Here is a 17,797-nt window from a genome sequence, read left to right on the forward strand (position 1 = left end):
CGGAAACACTTCCGGAGTCTAACTGGGTATCTGGGGGGTACGAGGGGGCTCTCGCGGGGTGCTGCAGCTTACTCGTTGTTCTGTTGGGTGACCGAGGGGCCAAATACTTGCTGGCTGGGACAGCACAGCGGAAACTATTTGGTCCACCCACAGGTATCTGAGGAAGTCAGAGATTACGTTTGCCAGGGCAGTTACAGCGTCCGATTTCAGCAGAGTCAACCCTCCGAAGATCAGACCCCATCTGTCTTCGTCATCAGCAACCCTCTTCAGAGTCAACGGCTCACAGGAAGCCGCTCGGAACTGACGGGGATGTGCAGTTCCCGCGGGGCCCGGCAATCCACTCGCCGCAGACTCTGACCTCTGAAGTGCACGTGAGAAGATGTCCTGCGTGTGCTCCCCAGGTACAGAATGTTCTTCGGAACGGACACCGTGGAGAACAAATTCACTCACCTGCTGGGCGGCCTTGTCGGCGAGCAGTGCAAATTCAACGGACAGGCCTTTCAGTGCCTGTTTCAGGGACCCCCACGTGCTACTGTGCAGAGTGGCCCAGGAGGGGAGCGGGGTCGTATCAGACCCTAAAGCACTAGGGGAAAAAGAGACGGACGACAAGACACTCAAGGCCTGGGAGCTGACCTGGCCGTCCGCCACGACAACCCGTGACCCAGGACGACAACCCGTGACCCAGGACGTGCGTCCGAAAGGCCGGGCCTCAGCCCCTCCCCCAGACCTCGGGACCAGTCCCGGCCAGCAACCCCCAGCGCCTGCGGGGGAGGGCGGAGTCATGCTGACAACAGCCCTCAGTGTCCTTTTCCAAGTGAAATCGACCCCTTCTCAGATCTAGTCCCGACCTGGGGAGAACGTGTGACATACATGTGACACACGTGTGACATAGTGGTGCACACTCACGTATTGAGGGATCCACGTTTCCCTGCCTAAATGCCTCAGTTTTCTTCTTCCTAACATCACTGACCATTTCCCCAACTCTCTGCTTCCCCTTTCCAAAGTGAACCAGGTCAGAACGGAGGGGATTCTGGGCAAGCACCTCTGCCTGGACGTCGGCAGGCCCCTCCCCACCTGACCGAGCCCTGCAGAGCTGGGGGCACCTGCCTCAGCTCCTTCCCGAAGATGAGGAGGTCAGCAGCATTGTCGATGGCCCTCGACGCAATCCGCTCGGCCCGGTCGCGAAGCTTGTGGAAGCTGTTGTAGATGTTTCGAATGAGCTCCCGGCTGACAGCGAACTGAGTCTGGATGTCGGCTGGGAGGAAGTCCTGACAGGGAGGAGAGAAGGCCGTGGGTTACTGGCCGTGAAGTGCCTTGGGGAAAAGACGACCGTCGGCAGGGGAAGAACGGTACCCACTGAGCAGCCAGTGAGCCCAGACGCCAGGCCACGGGGGCACTTCGCTGGGCCTCCCTTCTGGTCCAGGGAAGAAACAGCCCATCATCACCCACACACCACGGACACGAAGCGGAGTGGCCCCTAGTGTCCGCTGAAGCCGGATCAAACTGACGTCCTGCCGAAACACACCCCTGTACTAACCTTCAAGTACTAATCCTCAAGTACTAACCGTCAAGTACTAATCCTCAAGTACTAACCTTCAAGTACTAACCCTCAAGCTCAGAGTGACAATCACAAAGTCCTAACCCTTCCCTCGAGGCAGGGCTTCCCAGGGGCCCTCACTTTCCCCCAAGAATCAACTTCTCACCAGCTTTACCGTTAACTACCTGTTAATATTAACCATCGTTTACCGTAACATTAACTAGATAATGCTTAGAAAACAGGCTGCTTAGGGAATGAAATGAAGGTAAGCTACATGTATTTCTGTACGGAGAAGCAGTTGAACAAGAAAGGAGGGCGGCCCAGGGGTTCAGTCAGCTAAGCGTCCGACTCTTGGTTTCAGCTCAGGTCACGACCTCGCGGTGTGTGGGATCGAGCCCCACGCCAGGCTCTGTGCTGACAATGCAGAGCCTGCTCGAGATCCTCTCTCTCCCTCTCTCTGCCCCTCACCAATCGCTCTGGCTCGCTCTCTCTCAAAATAAACATCAAAAAATTTAAAAAAGGAAAGGAAAAAAGCTAGCCAACAGCTACTTTAATTCTTTTTCAAAAAAAGAACAGACTAAATTTTAAAATAAACCAATGTGACAATCACTCCCCTGAAATCGGAGAAGCTAGTGACGAAGCCAGTGTCTGCCCGAATCACAAAAAGCCTCGGTCACGTCCGGGCAGGCCGCTCAGAAGTCTGGGACCTTGCCAGACGACAGCCTCTCTGAGCCTGTCTCCCCATCTGGGAAATGGGCAGCACACCCGCTGTCTGAAAGGAGAGCCGATGAGAAAACCGCGCCGCGGGCCTTCGTGTCGTCTCCAGCACGCGGGGGAGGGGGCCCGGGGCGGTGGCGGGTCCCCGGGCCCCCCCCGGGGGGGGGGGGGGGGGGCGAGTGTGGCGGCGGGAGCGGTACCTTGGCCCGAGGAGCCAGCTTGCAGCTCATGAACTCGTCTCCAACACACTGAGCCGACTCCTTCAACTTGTTCTGCACGTCCTGCGAAAGGAAGACAGAAACGCCACATCCACCAGCCGCAGCAGCGTCTGCCTGAGACCCATTAAGTCAGCGAAAGGCAGGATGTAGTCCTTCCTCCAGAGAGCCAGGTTTCCACGGATCTGCTCTCACGTAAGTATCCAGAATCTCTTCCCGGACTTTTCTCCACTGACCTCCACCTTCAGGACGGCCGTCCACAGACAGGAAAGCCTGACCTAACAGCAGCTCCAGAGGGGAGACCTGTCTCCAGGAAACGGAGACCGCACGCACACGGCAGGGACGGCGTCTGTGCTGCTGCCGTCGGGCTCGTCACATCCGCTAGGTCCCACCCACGTGGGGCACAGGGACCAAAGACGAGGTCTCTTCCTCCCTGCACACAGACCCACGGGCCCCGGCCCACAGAGCCCCGGGAGAGCTGGTGGGCAGCACACAGGGTCCAGCCCGGCCCTCTGACAGCAGGCCTCCGTGGCAGTCCACGTCAAGGACCCACAAAGAGCCACGGGAAACACAGGCAAAGATCCTAACATGCAGCTGTTTGTGGGTCAAGGAATTCTAGAATTTCAGAGAGGCCCTGAAGACCATCTGGCCCAATTCTCTCGTTTTACCAGAGAAAAGAGTCAAGGAGGCCATAGGGACACTCTACCTGTGTGAGAACAAGGGGTCAGAGGAGCCTCATGCCTCTAGAATGGGGGCGCCGTCCGGCTCCACGTCCAGGAGCACCCTCCCCTGTCGTGAGCCGTGTACAGCTCCCACGTCCCACCACGTTCCTCTTGTGGGAATGAAGATCCCTGCTCTAAAGGAACCTGCCCACCCAGCGTTCAGAAGACCCACACTCCCAGCTCAAGGGCAGGCAGTCACAGAAACGTCCCCTGAACGACTGCTTTAGGTCCCATAAAAGAGGCAAAGGTGACAGGTACCCCTGGCTGGCATAGAGGGAAAGCCAGCGGCCTTCTCAAGGAGGGTCTCGGTGTGTCTCATCTTCCTGCAGGGGAAGGGAGTGTGGGATCGAGCCCCTCCTAGGTCCCTGGGGAAGGGAGCCCCACCCCCACCCCACCCTCTTCCTAGGCGGAGCCGGCCGCCCTGGGGACCAGGCAGTGACTTCCTCCACAACTGTGAACAAGGACACTGCAAGACAGCAGAGGGACGCCCACGGCCGCCTGGTTTCTAACTGAAACTAACGTCCACGCGGAGACAGTCCCGGCACGCAGGTCTATGCTGCAGCTCCACTAGAAAGTCTCGGCTCAGGGGACTCCTGGGGGGCTCAGTCAGGTAAGCGTCCAACTTCGGCTCAGGCCACGATCTCACGGTTCGGGAGTTGGAGCCCCGTGTTGGGCTCTGTGCTGAAGGTTCAGAGCCTGGAGCCTGCTTGGGATCCTCTGTTCCCCTCTCTCTCTGCCCCTCCCTTGTGTGCGTGCTCTCTCTCTCTCTCTCTCACTCAAAAATAAACATTAAGAAAATATATAACTCAACTCAGCCTTCCAGTGGTACTTAAGGTGGCTCTTTTCGCTTCCCAGAAATCGCTCATCCTGATCTGGGGTCTCGAGCATTTCCGTAACCCCTCCCAAACAGAGCCTCTGTGACCGAGCCTCAGTGCCCACGGCGACCGTGCAGAGAACCCTCTACCTGGGTACACAAAATCCCGCCAAGCCAAAGCCAGGGGCGCCTCGTAACGTTACACCCCCGTGATCTGGGAGGAGAGCAGATGTCACTCCTGGCACCACGAGGGCAGCAGACTCCCCGAGGGCCCCCAAACGAGGAGGGCAGGAGAACAAGCACGCTTAGGAACGCCACTCACGCGGGGAGACTCGGGGCGCACCCACAGCAGAGTGATACTCACCGGGCCACTGAAGGACAGGAAGAGCCGGAGGGCCACGTCCTCGGAGAACGGGGGGTGCCGGGCCACCAGGTTAATGAAGCGCCTCAGGGCCCTGCGCCGGGCCTCAATGAACTCGCGGTCAGCTGCAGACCGAGAGCAAGGGGTCGGCCGGCAGCCTGCGCCGCGCCCCCCGCCCCCCTGACCCCGACCATCTGGAAACGTGACGGGAAAGCCCGGGTCCCTTCTGTCGTAGCCCACAGTAGCCGCCCCTCTCCGGTCCCCAGCGTGAGCGCTGGGCGCCACCAGTGGGGAACGAGGGGGTCCGCGGCACCCACCCTAGCTGGCCCCGGCCTTCCCGCGCACGTCTCGCACCGGGCGCCCCGGCCCCCGCCCGAGCCCGCTCTACCTCCCAGCACTCTCTTGGGCGGAAGGGCCGGCACCATGCGGTAGGGGAACTTCTGCAGCAGCATCTCGTGGAAAACCACGAAGTCGTTGTACCGTCTGTACACGGAGGACCTGAAGCGCTAGAAGACAAGAGGGCCCGCGCTCACGCCGGACGCCGGAAACCTCCCCGGGTCAGCGCTCCCCTCCCTCCCATCCCCCCCACCCCGAGACGGAACCCGCGCGACGCGGGGCCTCATCCCCGCTCACGGGGCCTCCACGGCAAGGACGGGCGCCCTCCTCCCTCCCGGCACCGCGCGGCTCGGGCCTCACGTCCAGCCCCCACCGCGGTCTTCACGGAGCGCTCAGCCGCGAAGCCGGCACCCACCCCACCCTCAAAGGCAGCGCTCGGACCGGAGGCCTTCCCCACTGGGGGCCGGGGCCGTCCTCCCACACACGCCCCAACACCGGCGCGACAGAGTCCCGGGCCCAGCGGTCGACGCAGACCAGACCCCGACGAGGGGGGCGGACGGAACGGACGTCCGACTGCAAGTCCGTCTGCCCCGTGGCAGATAAAACCGCGGGTGCCACGAGGGATCCACGCGACAGAGGCGCGACCTGGACCTACTGGAAGGGCCCACGCGATGGACGCGCACGAGCCGCTAGCCTGGGAAGTATACAAGCTGCCCTGGTGGTAAATGATACTGCGGAGTGAGAGAGGCCGGGTGATTCCAACGACAGGACGTCCTGGAAGAGGCGGAGCTGCGCAGGCAGAAGATGGGGGCTGCCTGGGCTCAGGGCGGAGGGAGGAGCAGGGGGAACACAGAGCACTTTTAGGGCGGCGAACAGCGCGAGGGACACGGGACGGTGGACACCTGCCGTCCCACGTTCGCCCAAACCCACAGAACGTGCACCCACCCAGAGGGACCCTCCCGTGAACCATGGACTCCAGGTGATAACAGCGTGTCAGTGTGGGGTCACCGGCTGTGACAAATCCACCATCTGGGGGACACCGATAACGGGGGAGTCTGGGGGGGGGAGCGGGGAATTATGGGAAATCTCTGCCCATTCAGCTCAACGTTGCGGTGAATCTAAAACTACCCCCTAAAGTCTACAAAAAAATTAAACATGCTACATGAAAAAAACACAAGTCAGTTGTGCCACGTGCTGGGGACTGCACGTGTTGCGCCCCCTCTGGATCTGCCCCAGCCTCTGGAGAGCGGGATGCAGGACAAAACGCGTGGCCCCTCTGCCTGAACACCTGCAGGCTGATCCCTCCGCCTGGCAGGGCTGCCTCCTTACGAGACGACACATGCGCTTAAGGAATTACGTTACTGAGACAGAAAAGGCCAGAAGCCCAACCTCATGCCCCTCTGATGCGCCGTCACCTGGGGGAATGGCACCCACGGGCATGGGAGAACTAAGTTTACTCACAGGCCTCGGTGACCGCAGCTTGGAAACACCATGAAACAAAAACCCTGTGATTCCTGGGGCGCCCAGGTGGCTCAGTTGGTTCGACTTTGGCTCAGGTCATGATCTCTCGTTTCACAGGATAAAGCCCCACATTGGGCTCTGTGCTGACAGCACAGAGCCTGGAGCCTGCTTTGGATCCTCTGTCCCCCTCTCTCTCTGCCCCTCCCCTGCTCTCTCTCAAAAATAAATGAAAACATTAAAAAAAAAAAACAAAAAATACAGCGGCACCTGGGTGGCTCAGTCAGTTAAGGGTCCATCCTGACTTCGACTCCGGTTAAGATCTCACATTTCATGAGTTCGAGCACTCTGCACTGACTGCAGAGCCTCCCTGGGATTCTCTCTCTCTCCTCTCTCTCTGCCCCTCCCCTGCTCACTCCTTCTCTCTCAAAAATAAATAAAAACATTAAAAAAAAAAAAAAAAAGGAAAGAAAGAAACCACCCTGTGATTCTGGATTCCCATGGCACAGGCACACGGCCGTTCGGTTCGGAAAACGCACTTCCTCCCTGGATGACGACCGAAGCCTGACAGTGGCGGGGCCCCGTCACCAGGGCGGCCCTCTCACCGGTGGGGCCCTGCTCTACCTGTCCCTGCACATCTCTCCCTGACACAGAGGGGCTGCACAAGACCCAGGATGCTGCCGGCTTGTCAATGACTTACTCCTCAGTTTCTGAAGAATAAATCCCTCCCCCCACCAATGTTTATCCTAACAGCACTGGGATACAGAAAGAGAACAGACACACACACCCGCCCCCAGTATTTATTCTAACGGCACCGGGATTTAGAAAGAGGACAGACAGAGGGACAGGGATATCACTGTGCTCCACGCAGACTCGCAGTCCTGGTGCCAGACGCCTCGTGAAGTTCGATATCGGCGGGCAGGAGAACAGGTCAGATGGCGTCCTTAGCGGGGATGAGGTGGACACACCAGTCCTGCCCTCCAAACTGGATTCGCTGCCGGAAGCCCCCACTCTATCCTCAGGATTTCCCAGTTACTACAAAACCACTCCCAGGCCGGCGTGTGCCCGCACCTGGTGCTCAGAAGACGAGTGAGCTCCTACGAAGCAGCATCCCAGACGCAGGGAAGAGGGGAGCGGGCTGGGCTAGGGGTGTGGCTGAGCCAGAACAGGACCCAGGGACACGCACACGCAGGCTCTGAAGACGTCTGTTGGGCACCCTGGCTCTGAGCGTCGAGTTTTGGGTCTCACCTTTAAGCCCAGCGCAGACTCTCTGCAGTCCTTCTCCGCCTCATACCCCTGCCCTAACGTGTCCCCGCCCCTTCCCACCTCCTCCCAACACACACACACACACACACACACGCACGCACACACGCACGCACGCACACACACACACACACACACGCGCGCGCGCGCGCTCTGCCCCTTACCTGGCTGGAAACCTCGTATTCCACATGCTTTAGGAAGAGGCCCTTCTTCTCGGGAATGAGCTCCACCTGCACGGTGTCCCTGGCCAGCAACTCCTGCAGGGTGTACGAAAGCAGCAGCGGGTTCCCCTGCGGCATCTGCATTCGACTGGGGTGTGGGTCCCTCCACTCGCTGACCTGGGGCGCTGGCAAGTCTGGAGGGGACAAGGCGACCGGCCAATAAAAACGGCTGCTCGGAAGCAGAGGCTGCCACGGCGGGCCTGCCCCCGCCACGTGCCAGCTTCACACGTGGACCGTGGCCACATCACCCCCGTTCATTCAGGCCGCGGAGCTTGTGCCCCGAAAAGTCCCCACGCCACGAGGCGTCCACCCGCTCGTGAATCAGCAGACACACCCCCCTTTCCAGGACCAGTCAGATCTAGTTTTCAACCTGGGAACAGAAGAAAGTGAACTATTCACAAGTTACGTGCAAAAGAGCCCTCCTTTTGTCTAGAGTTGAAAAGGTTAAAACTAAGAGCCGTAGAATTTCTCTCTCCCACTGTTTCCACAGTGAACACGCATGACATCACGTGCCAAAGCAACGATTCCAATTCCACGCAGGTAAAAACCCATATCTTGCTTCGAGCCATGGTTCCTGATCACACAAGTCAAAGAATTGGGCCCTCAAACCTCAGCTTCCTTACACATCACTCACAAGGCAGCAAAACACAGGTCCGAGAGATTACAGGCTAAAAAACACAGAAGTCACAGGAAAAAGTCAGTTTGGCTTTTAGTACAGAGTTTGAAAGAAGAAGAGTTCTTTTCAGTTAAAACCTGTAATAGGGGCTCCTGGGAGGCTCAGTTGGTGGAGTGTCCGACTCAGTTTCGGCTCAGGTTATGATCCCAGGGTCATGGGATCAAGCCCTGCATCAGGCTCTGTGCTGAGTGTGGAGTCTACTTGAGATTCTCTCTCCCTCTCTCTGCCCTCCCCTGCCCAAGCACGCATGCTCTCGTGCTCTCTCAAGACAAATGTTAAAATATATGTATACGTACATACGCTACGTACATAACAAAGGTATCCCATAGCGGGAGAGGGGGTCAAGTCTGATCAACATTGCTATTGCTATAAATAACCACAACAAAGTGTACATTTTTTTTCTTTTTCAAAATTTTCTACAACGTGGTTGTTTCGCTTTTTTATGATTTACTTCTTAAAATAACACTTTAAGATTCTGGTTTACATTCTAAACAGAATTAATGGCCAGATTACTATCATCTCTGAAATTACTCAGCATTTTAGAATTTAAAACGTAGCTGCTTTTAATTGACCTTAAAGCTTAAGAAAAAAAATAAACTAAGGCCTTAATGCTTACTTGGGAACCCCAAGGGCCTCATAAAAAGTCCACACGAGGGGCGCCTGGGTGGCGCAGTCGGTTAAGCGTCCCACTTCAGCCAGGTCACGATCTCGCGGTCCGTGGGTTCGAGCCCCGCGTCAGGCTCTGGGCTGATGGCTCGGAGCCTGGAGCCTATTTCCGATTCTGTGTCTCCCTCTCTCTCTGCCCCTCCCCCGTTCATGCTCTGTCTCTCTCTGTCCCAAAAATAAATTAAAAACGTTGAAAAAAAAATTAAAAAAAAAAAGTCCACACGAAAACTAAATTATTATGTGCTCTACAAGCAGTAAGCTCCCAAGTGAGGGCACATATCCTAGGGTCAAAACAATCCACCAGGGCGCAAGAAGAAAATATTAATAATTCTATTTGCATTTTGTTCCCTTCTTTTCAAACTTATATTCTTGTGATATCATAACACATGTAACATAATATTAGAGTAGTGCATGCATGTAACTTACTAAAACATGTGTGTATAGATATGTGTGCATATATTTGCACGCGTATTACATGTGCAACTGTGTATGTGTACGAGTGGGTGAATATATGTACACGAGTATATGTGTATACAAGTGTGTGTGTACATGTGTATAAATGTGTGTGCAAGTGTGTGTATATACCTGAGTGTGTGTGTGTAAGAGTATATATGTACGTGGGTATGTATGTGTGTGAACTTGAGTGTGTGTGAGTTTATGTGTATATGGGGGGTACGTACATGTGTGTGTACATGTGTATACACTACTGTGTATATGTGTACATGGGTATGTATGTGTATCAATGCACATGTGCACGAGTGTGTAGATGGGGGGATGTACATGTGTTCAAGTGTATGTGCGAGTGTATATAAGCATGTGAGTGTGTGTGTACATGGGTGTGTATGTATGTGAACATTAGTGTGTATGAGTATATACATACATGAGTCTGTATGTGTATCAATGCACATGTACATGAGTATGTGTGTGTATATACAGGGGTGTACATGTGTACAGGTGTGTATTTGCAAGTGTGTGTATAAAAGTGTGAGTAGTGAGCGCGTGCACGACCATATACGTACATGGTGTGCATATATTGCATGAATGTGTGTACATGTGTATATATGTGTATGAGGTATGTGTACATCAAGAGTCCCCAATATCTTAATGGCCAAAATGTGGAGACCACAGCTTCACACAGTACCTGTTCTCCCATCCTAAAACCCAGCCCCTTTCCATGTGAAACTATTCTGGTGGCCTTAGAACTGCGCTGACCCAGTCTCCAGGGACCACACATACCCTGGGTCAACGAGACAGCACGTGTGTCTCAAGTACTCACTCAAGTGAGTGACAAACAACACAGAGACACTGGGCTCAGCAGTACCCATTCAGCTCGTGGCTACCAAGTGTTCCTTCCCACTGCCGGGCACAATCTATGAGGATCCAAACTCCAGGGCGAACTGGAATACACCGTGACTTAACTTTAATAGCACCCAGGTAATGAGCCAGGGGGCCCAGACACAGCACCAGGACACGAACTCGGGGGACACAGACGCCCTCAGCTTTGCTCTGGATGCATGCTGGCTGTGGGGGAGCCTGGCACTTAGAAGGGCACTGAAGGAAAGCTGGCTGAATGACTATTTACTGATATTTACTACACTTTCACGAGTGAAAGGTAGCATGTCTGGGGGGAAAACAAAGTCTTAGGTAACTAGAGCACAGAATATGTGGAAAAACAGGAAATAAGTTAAAAGGTAATGGAGAAAGAACATTTTTATCAGAGAAAAGATGTGCAAATCATGTATCTGAGAAGGTACTGGTATCTGAAATATACAAAGAACTCTTACAACGCACTAGAAAAAAAAAGAGAGACAGAGAGAGAAATAACCCAATTTTAAAATGGGCAAAGCATTTGCATACACATCCCTCCAAAGATATACCAGTGGCCAGTAAGCACATAAAAAGATTCTCAACACCATTAACCGGCACGGAAATGCAAATCACAGCCACAGTGAGATACCACCCACTGTGACGGCTCTAATTAAAAAAAAAAAAAAAAAGACCAGTGAGCATTGGCAAGGGTGCAGAAAAGTCTCGCTCATGCTGGCAGAGGCTTACGCGAGGCAAAAACAGTCGGCCACTTCCTCGGTGTCAGAGGCAGAGCCGCTATATGACCCAGCAGCTCCCCTCCTGGAAATACACCCAAGCCAGATGAAAACATGTGCCCACACAGAGACCTGGAGACAAATGCCCACAGCAGCACCAGGTGTGAGAGCCAAGGAGTGGAGAACCCCAAGCACCCATCAACGGTGAGGGGATAAATAAAAGTGGTTCATCCATACAACAGACTCCTTCCGCCATGGAAAGGAATGAAGAACAGGTTCACACTACAAGATGGGTAAACCTTGAAAACCTCAGGGGAAGTGAACTAATCCATGCAGGGGATGAGTCCGTCCACAGGAAATCTCCAGAAGAGGCAAACCTACAGAAACAAAGCAAACGGATGCCTGCCTGGAGCTGGGGGCAGGGGGGGCAACGCCTGGAGAAATGAGCAGTGACTACTGGAAAATAGGGGGTTTCTCGGGGAGACGATAAAATGCTCCAGAGGTGATCATGGCGATGGGTGCACGACCCAGTGAACACACCAACGACGCTGTATTGTACACCTTAAATGAGTGAGTTGTATGGCAGGTAATGACAATTCTACAAGCCTTAAATATAAAAGGCAACATCAGGGCACCTGGGTGGCGCAGTCGGTTGAGCGTCCGACTTCGGCTCAGGTCACGATCTCGCGGTCCGGGAGTTCGAGCCCCGCGTCAGGCTCTGGGCTGATGGCTCAGAGCCTGGAGCCTGTTTCCGATTCTGTGTCTCCCTCTCTCTCTGCCCCTCCCCCGTTCATGCTCTGTCTCTCTCTGTCCCAAAAATAAATAAACGTTGACAAAAAAAAAAAATTTAAAAGGCAACATCAGTAAATGGAAGAGTCCTCTCTTCTACAGAAGCAAAAATGGTCAGAACCAGCTCTTTGAGGACACTGGGAATTGAAGGTCTGTGGCAATCCCGGGCACATTTATTGATGCAATAATTAGCGAAATTGAGGTTATACGGGAGTAGGGAGGCCCTTCCTCCAGTATGGCTGCAGTTGTCATAAGAAAAGGGAAGACCACACAAAGACCCAGAGGCACCCGACACGCGGGGGTGGGCACATGGCAACGGAGGCAGAGACCAAAGGGACAAGGCCAGAGACCAAGAACACCTTGGCAGCCTCAACCACATGCTGGGAGAGGCAGGAAGGACCCTCCCCTACAGGGTTCAGAGGGAGTGCAGCCCTGCCCGTGCCTGGATCTCAGACATGGGGCCTCCAGGGCTGGGAGGCAACACGTTCCTGTTGTTTCAAGCCACCCCATGTGTGCGGCTTTGTTAGAGCAGCCACACACAACTCACACGAGAAACTTTACAGAATTCGTTCTGAGAGGTCATTAAATAAATCTACAATGGTCGGCAGCAACACCTTGGGGAAGGAGGAAAACGTGATTTCCCCAGAGCTGTCACGTTATATTATTTAAACTGTCAGGTTCACAACTGAAGTTTACAAGACACTCAAAGATGTAAGACAGTACAGCCAAACACAGGGAAAAACCACCACCAGAAACTGTCCAAGAAAGGCCAGGCATTGAACTCATTCGACAGAACTGAAGGAGGGGCGCCTGGGTGGCTCAGTCGGTTGAGCGTCCGACTTTAGGAGAGCCTGGATCCTGCTTCAGATTCTGTGTCTCCCTCTCTCTCTGCCCCTCCCCTGCTCATGCTCTGTCTCTCAAAAATAAATGAAAACACTAAAAATAATAATAAAATAAAGAACTAATGCAAAGGAGGAGAGCAGTCCCAGCAATAGAAAATATGGATAAACAGACCAAAATTGTACAAGAGGAGCAGGAAAAGATTCTGGAGTCAAGGAGCTCAACAAACAAAATGGAAAATTCACAAGCAAGGTTCAATAGCAGATCTGAGTGGGCAGAGGGAAGAATCAGCAAACCTGAAGACAGGTCAACTGAGACTGTCCGGTGTGGAGGACAGAAAGAAAACAGACTGAAGAAGAACGAACAGCCCCTCAGCAACCTGTACCAACATCACCGACTGCACCAACAACAAAACCGACTGTACCAACACCACCGGCTGTACCATCATCATCAACATGAGCGGCCCAGGAGAGAGGATCAGGAAGAATAGGTGAATGAACTGCCAAATTTTTCCCAAATTTGATTTTTAAAATCCAGGAACCCAAAAAAACCCACCCAAGATAAAGTCAGGGAGATTCACAACTAGACAGGTCACAACTGCGTGGTTCAAACTGCACCATTCTGTGTCCAGAGACCAAGAGAAACTCTTGAAAGCACCAGGAGATCAGCAACCGGGCAAGACGAACAGCTCACTTCTCAGAAGCCACGGAGGCCGCAAGGCAGTGCGATGGCACATGCAAAGCGCCAGAAGACAGAACAGTCAACCGAGAATTCTACAACCAGCAAAACTATCCTTGCAAACCGAAGGAGAAAATAAGACACCCCAGATGACTAAAAGCAGCCAATTCACTTCTGCACTAGCAGTCGTGTTGTTCCTTCCGAGAGACAAATCCACGTGTGGAAAGAAAGAACGCCAGTAAAGGTGACTGCAGTGGTAAATACGAAAGGCAGTAGAAACTTATCCGTAAGTTTTTCTGGGTGACTTAAAAGACAACGTATGAGGCAGTCATCATAAATCTGTTTTGAGGAGCGTACAGTTTATATGGAAACAATCTGCACAGCTGATAACAGAATGGGGAGAGGAAGGGAGCTGTAAGGGAGCAAGATTTCTACACGCCACTGAAATTAAACTTGTACTAATCCAAGCAAGATTGTTACACGTTAACATGTTGACGTGTACTCCCAGGGCAATCACTAAGAAAATAACAGGAATGATATAGTAACCGAAACAAGGGAATTTAAACCGTACACTAGAAAATACCTACTTGATGCAAAACAAGGTAATAACGGAAGAACAGAGGAAAGATAAAAGTAACGAGGGAAAGAAAATTTGGGAAGCACCAAGCATGTACTGATTTTGTTCTCTTCCTGATGGGTCAAGTAAGCCAATCTAAGACATATTAGCTCAGTAATGATTACCAAAGGACCACAGGCTGCTGAAGAACCTGAACTCTGACCACAAGAGAATCTAAAAGTCAGAACCCAGGGGCGCCTGGGGGCTCAGTCAGTTGAGCGTCCAACTCTTGATTTCAGCTCAGGTCACGATCCCAGGGTTGTGGGATCAAGCCCTACATCAGGTTCCAAGCTGAATATGGCGCCTGCTTGACATTCTGTCTCTCTTTCCCCCCCACTCACGCTCGCACTCTTTGAAAGAAATACACACACACACACACACACACACACACACACACACACACACACACACATATATTTAAAAGTCAGGGGGCGCCTGGGTGGCGCAGTCGGTTAGGCGTCCGACTTCAGCCAGGTCACGATCTCGCGGTCCGTGGGTTCGAGCCCCGCGTCAGGCTCTGGGCTGATGGCTCAGAGCCTGGAGTCTGTTTCCGATTCTGTGTCTCCCTCTCTCTCTGCCCCTCCCCCGTTCATGCTCTGTCTCTCTCTGTCCCAAAAATAAATAAACGTTGAAGAAAAAAATTAAAAAAAAAAAAAAGTCAGAACCCAAAAGGTACATTTTATTGTTACTTTTGTTAACGGGGTCACCATGTTGTCCAAGCTTCTATTTTCCTTTTTTTTTTTTTTTTTTATATTTTATTTATTCTGAATGAGAAAGAGTGACCAAAGGAAGGGCAGAGAGAGAGGGAGAGAGGGTGGAGGGGGAGACAGAATCCCAAGCAGGCTCCACACTGTCAGCACAGAGCCTGATGGCAGGACTCAAACTCACGAACTGTGAGATCATGACCGGAGCCTAAACCAAGAGCTGGACACTTAACCAACTAAGCCACCAACGTGCCCCCTCTCGTCGAAATTTCAAAAAAAAAAAAATTTTAATGTTTATTTATTTTTGAGAGAGCGAGCAAGCGCAGGCAGGGGAGGGGCAGAGAGGGAGGGAGACACAGAACCCGAAGCAGGATCCAGGCTCTGAGCTGTCAGCACAGAGCACGACGTGGGGCTCAAACCCACGAGCCGTGAGGTCATGACCTGAGCCAAAGTCGGACGCTTAACCGACCGAGCCACTCAGGTGGCCCTGGAAAAGTTTTTTTTTTTTTTTTTTTTTTAATAACTTTTGTATATTTTTTTTTAAATTTTTTTTCAATGTTTATTTATTTTTGGGACAGAGAGACAGAGCATAAACGGGGGAGGGGCAGAGAGAGAGGGAGACACAGAATCGGAAACAGGCTCCAGGCTCTGAGCCATCAGCCCAGAGCCCGACGCGGGGCTCGAACTCACGGACCGCGAGATCGTGACCTGGCTGAAGTCGGACGCTTAACCGACTGCGCCACCCAGGCGCCCCGGAAAAGTTTTAATCTCAAGAAAGCTATGATTCCAAGTATCAGTTTCCTAAACTGGGACATGTCTTTTGAAATGTTTAAGAAGGAAAACAGATCATTCCAGATCAGCTAACCTGTCATGCAACAGACCACACACCGTGGAAAGGGCAGAAATTCAGGGAGAAAGGTGGAAAGGGCAGAAATTCAGGGAGAAAGGGTCTGGTTTTCTGTAGGAGTAAATGTCAAGTTCACTGACAGGACTTAATACCCTTATCAGATGGACAACAAATTGCACACCCACCCACCCCGCCCCCACAGGTAACAGTTTCCAAGAGAGGCAGCGAGGCCCCATACTGAAAGGCTCCGGACAAAGGATGGGTTTTGACCTCAGACGGGTGTGTGTTGACACCCAGTCTCTCATTTCCTAGCAGTGCGTGCCCGGCAAGCAACCCCCTCCGAGCTAACCACTTACCACCAGTAAAATGCAGGGGTAAGGCTGCCTGCCCAGGGCCAGGCCCTCGTCGGCAACAAACCCTCAGAGGTCTCTCTAGCGGTGCTCCCTCTCTGCTCCAACCCTTCTGACACACAACCGCTCAACCACGGGGTTTGGACTCAACCCAGAACCCAGTTCAAAGCCTTGCCTTGAAATGCCACTCACGGTCCGAGAGAAGCTGGAAGGAAGCGGCTCTCAGACCCGGAGGCTCAGCGCCTCGGGCTGATTCCACACTGCCCCAGCGGCCCTTGTGGGAAATGAGACACCAGAGCTCAAAGTAACTACCTGCTAGAAATCAGTGAGTAAGCCCCTGCCTCCCTTCGGGATTACCGTGCTCCACTCCGAACCACCTTCGTGCATCTGTGGACTAAAAGGCAGAACCAACTGCCCGTAGCAATAGGTGTTCGGGGCCGTGATCCAGGCTGGCCCGTGGAGCGAGGCCCCACGGGTGGCAGGGATGAGGCCCAGTCTCCACCCCGGGGGACACCTCGCTACCCGACAGAGATGTGCTGGCTCCAGGTGACTGTAAGACAGCCTGGCAGGTGTTGAAGGAACAGGCACTGATGGGGAGTGGCGTCACTCCCAAGCCAGCCACCGGCGCGCCGCGGGACCCCCGGCGTGGGCCTCTGCCGCTCTGCAGCGCACACAGGGAAACGGTCAGTGAGCAGCATTCAACGTGTCCGGCTCCGAAATTCTGGGATTCTCCAAGCCAGCTATCCACAAACGAAAAGCAATGAAACGTCACACAAAGCCCACTGTCCTTCCCCCCCGTATTTCCATCAGAGCCTCTGGGCAGCAGTCCTGCCACGGGCACGCCCCCGGAGAGGTCCAGCCCCTCTGCGTCCGGACAGCCCCCAGCAGCAGGGGCCCTTCCTCACCCGCCACAGGCCGAAGCTTCGGGAAACCAACAAGAGTTGTCCAATGAGCATGCAGTCACGCACACCCTCACTTCATGAAAGCAAGCCCCGGCAAATGCTGACCAACGCAGAAGTCACAGACCAGGGGACCCTGCACACACACAGGAGGCTGCACCGAGCCCGGCCAGCCGCCCCACCGTGGAGGGACAGCACCAAGCACCCGCAGATACCCCAACTATGCCCCAGCTCGGCCCACCCCCGGGTCTCACTGCTTGCAGAGAGCCCTGGGGGGGTAAAGGGCTTTCTCCACCGTGGCAGGTCACGTGTCCTCCAAAGGCAGCCAGGGAGGAAGCTTCCTGCCATCTGAGTTTAGCAGCACGGTGGGCGGGAAGTTGCGTTCTGATGGCCCCCAAGTTCACCGTTCTACCACCACGCGGATCTGTCCCTACTGCCGTCCTCGGCTGCTGGCTCACCAGCACGTGGGACCGGGACCGGCGAGAGATGGCACATGCATCAGGGTCCGCTGCTGGGCTTGACCAGACACTGAGGGGTACGACGGCTAGTATCCAAAGTCAGGAAGTAAGTGTGGGCAAGGACGCGGAGGGACCGGACGCCCTGGACGCGGAGGCGGAGACGGACAGTGCCCTGCTTAGGCAAAACGCGGGGCAGGTCCTCACGAAACAGAATCACACGTGACCAGCGATCCCGCTTCCGGTCTATCCCCAGAAGAACCGGAAGCAGGACCCGAAGAGACACCCGCTCGCCCACGTTCGCGGCGGCAGGATTCCCGGCAGCCGAGAGATGGAAGCGACCCACGCGTCCACCGACAGACTACCACAGTGTGGTCCGGCCACACGATGGACTATCACTCAGCCTTAACAAGCAAGGAAATCCTAGCACCGGCCGCCACGTGCGTCAACACAGAGGGCGGGAGGCTGAGTGACACAAACCACACACGGAAGGACGGACACTGTAGGATCCCACTCCCACGAGGCCCCAGGGTCGTCAGACTCGCGGACACGGGAGGACACGCACTGGGACCCACTCCCACGAGGTCCCGG

At 54.1% G+C, this 17,797-nt stretch overlaps 1 protein-coding gene across 4 annotated transcripts in view; it reads right to left on the reverse strand.

The window, feature by feature from the left end:
- The window catches only part of SNX8 (sorting nexin 8), a 69,531-nt gene that overhangs the window by 6,311 nt on the left and 45,423 nt on the right, over positions 1-17,797 (reverse strand). For 2 of the 4 annotated variants that reach the window (XM_040455723.1, XM_040455722.1), the window contains exons 1-7: positions 8,051-8,228; positions 7,588-7,778; positions 4,755-4,872; positions 4,370-4,491; positions 2,455-2,535; positions 1,108-1,268; positions 451-583 (exon numbers count right to left, since the gene is read on the reverse strand). In XM_040455723.1, the coding sequence (XP_040311657.1) occupies positions 451-583; positions 1,108-1,268; positions 2,455-2,535; positions 4,370-4,491; positions 4,755-4,872; positions 7,588-7,778; positions 8,051-8,213 (969 nt within the window). In that variant the 5' untranslated portion in view covers positions 8,214-8,228. Of the gene's footprint in view, positions 1-450; positions 584-1,107; positions 1,269-2,454; positions 2,536-4,369; positions 4,492-4,754; positions 4,873-7,587; positions 7,779-8,050; positions 8,229-17,797 lie in introns of those variants that run through there. The other 2 variants (XM_040455725.1, XM_040455724.1) reach the window with 1 other exon arrangement.

This window comes from Herpailurus yagouaroundi, unplaced genomic scaffold (assembly GCF_014898765.1).
Source record: "Herpailurus yagouaroundi ecotype Mexico unplaced genomic scaffold, PumYag 216, whole genome shotgun sequence".
Classification (NCBI taxonomy): Eukaryota; Metazoa; Chordata; class Mammalia; order Carnivora; family Felidae; genus Herpailurus; species Herpailurus yagouaroundi.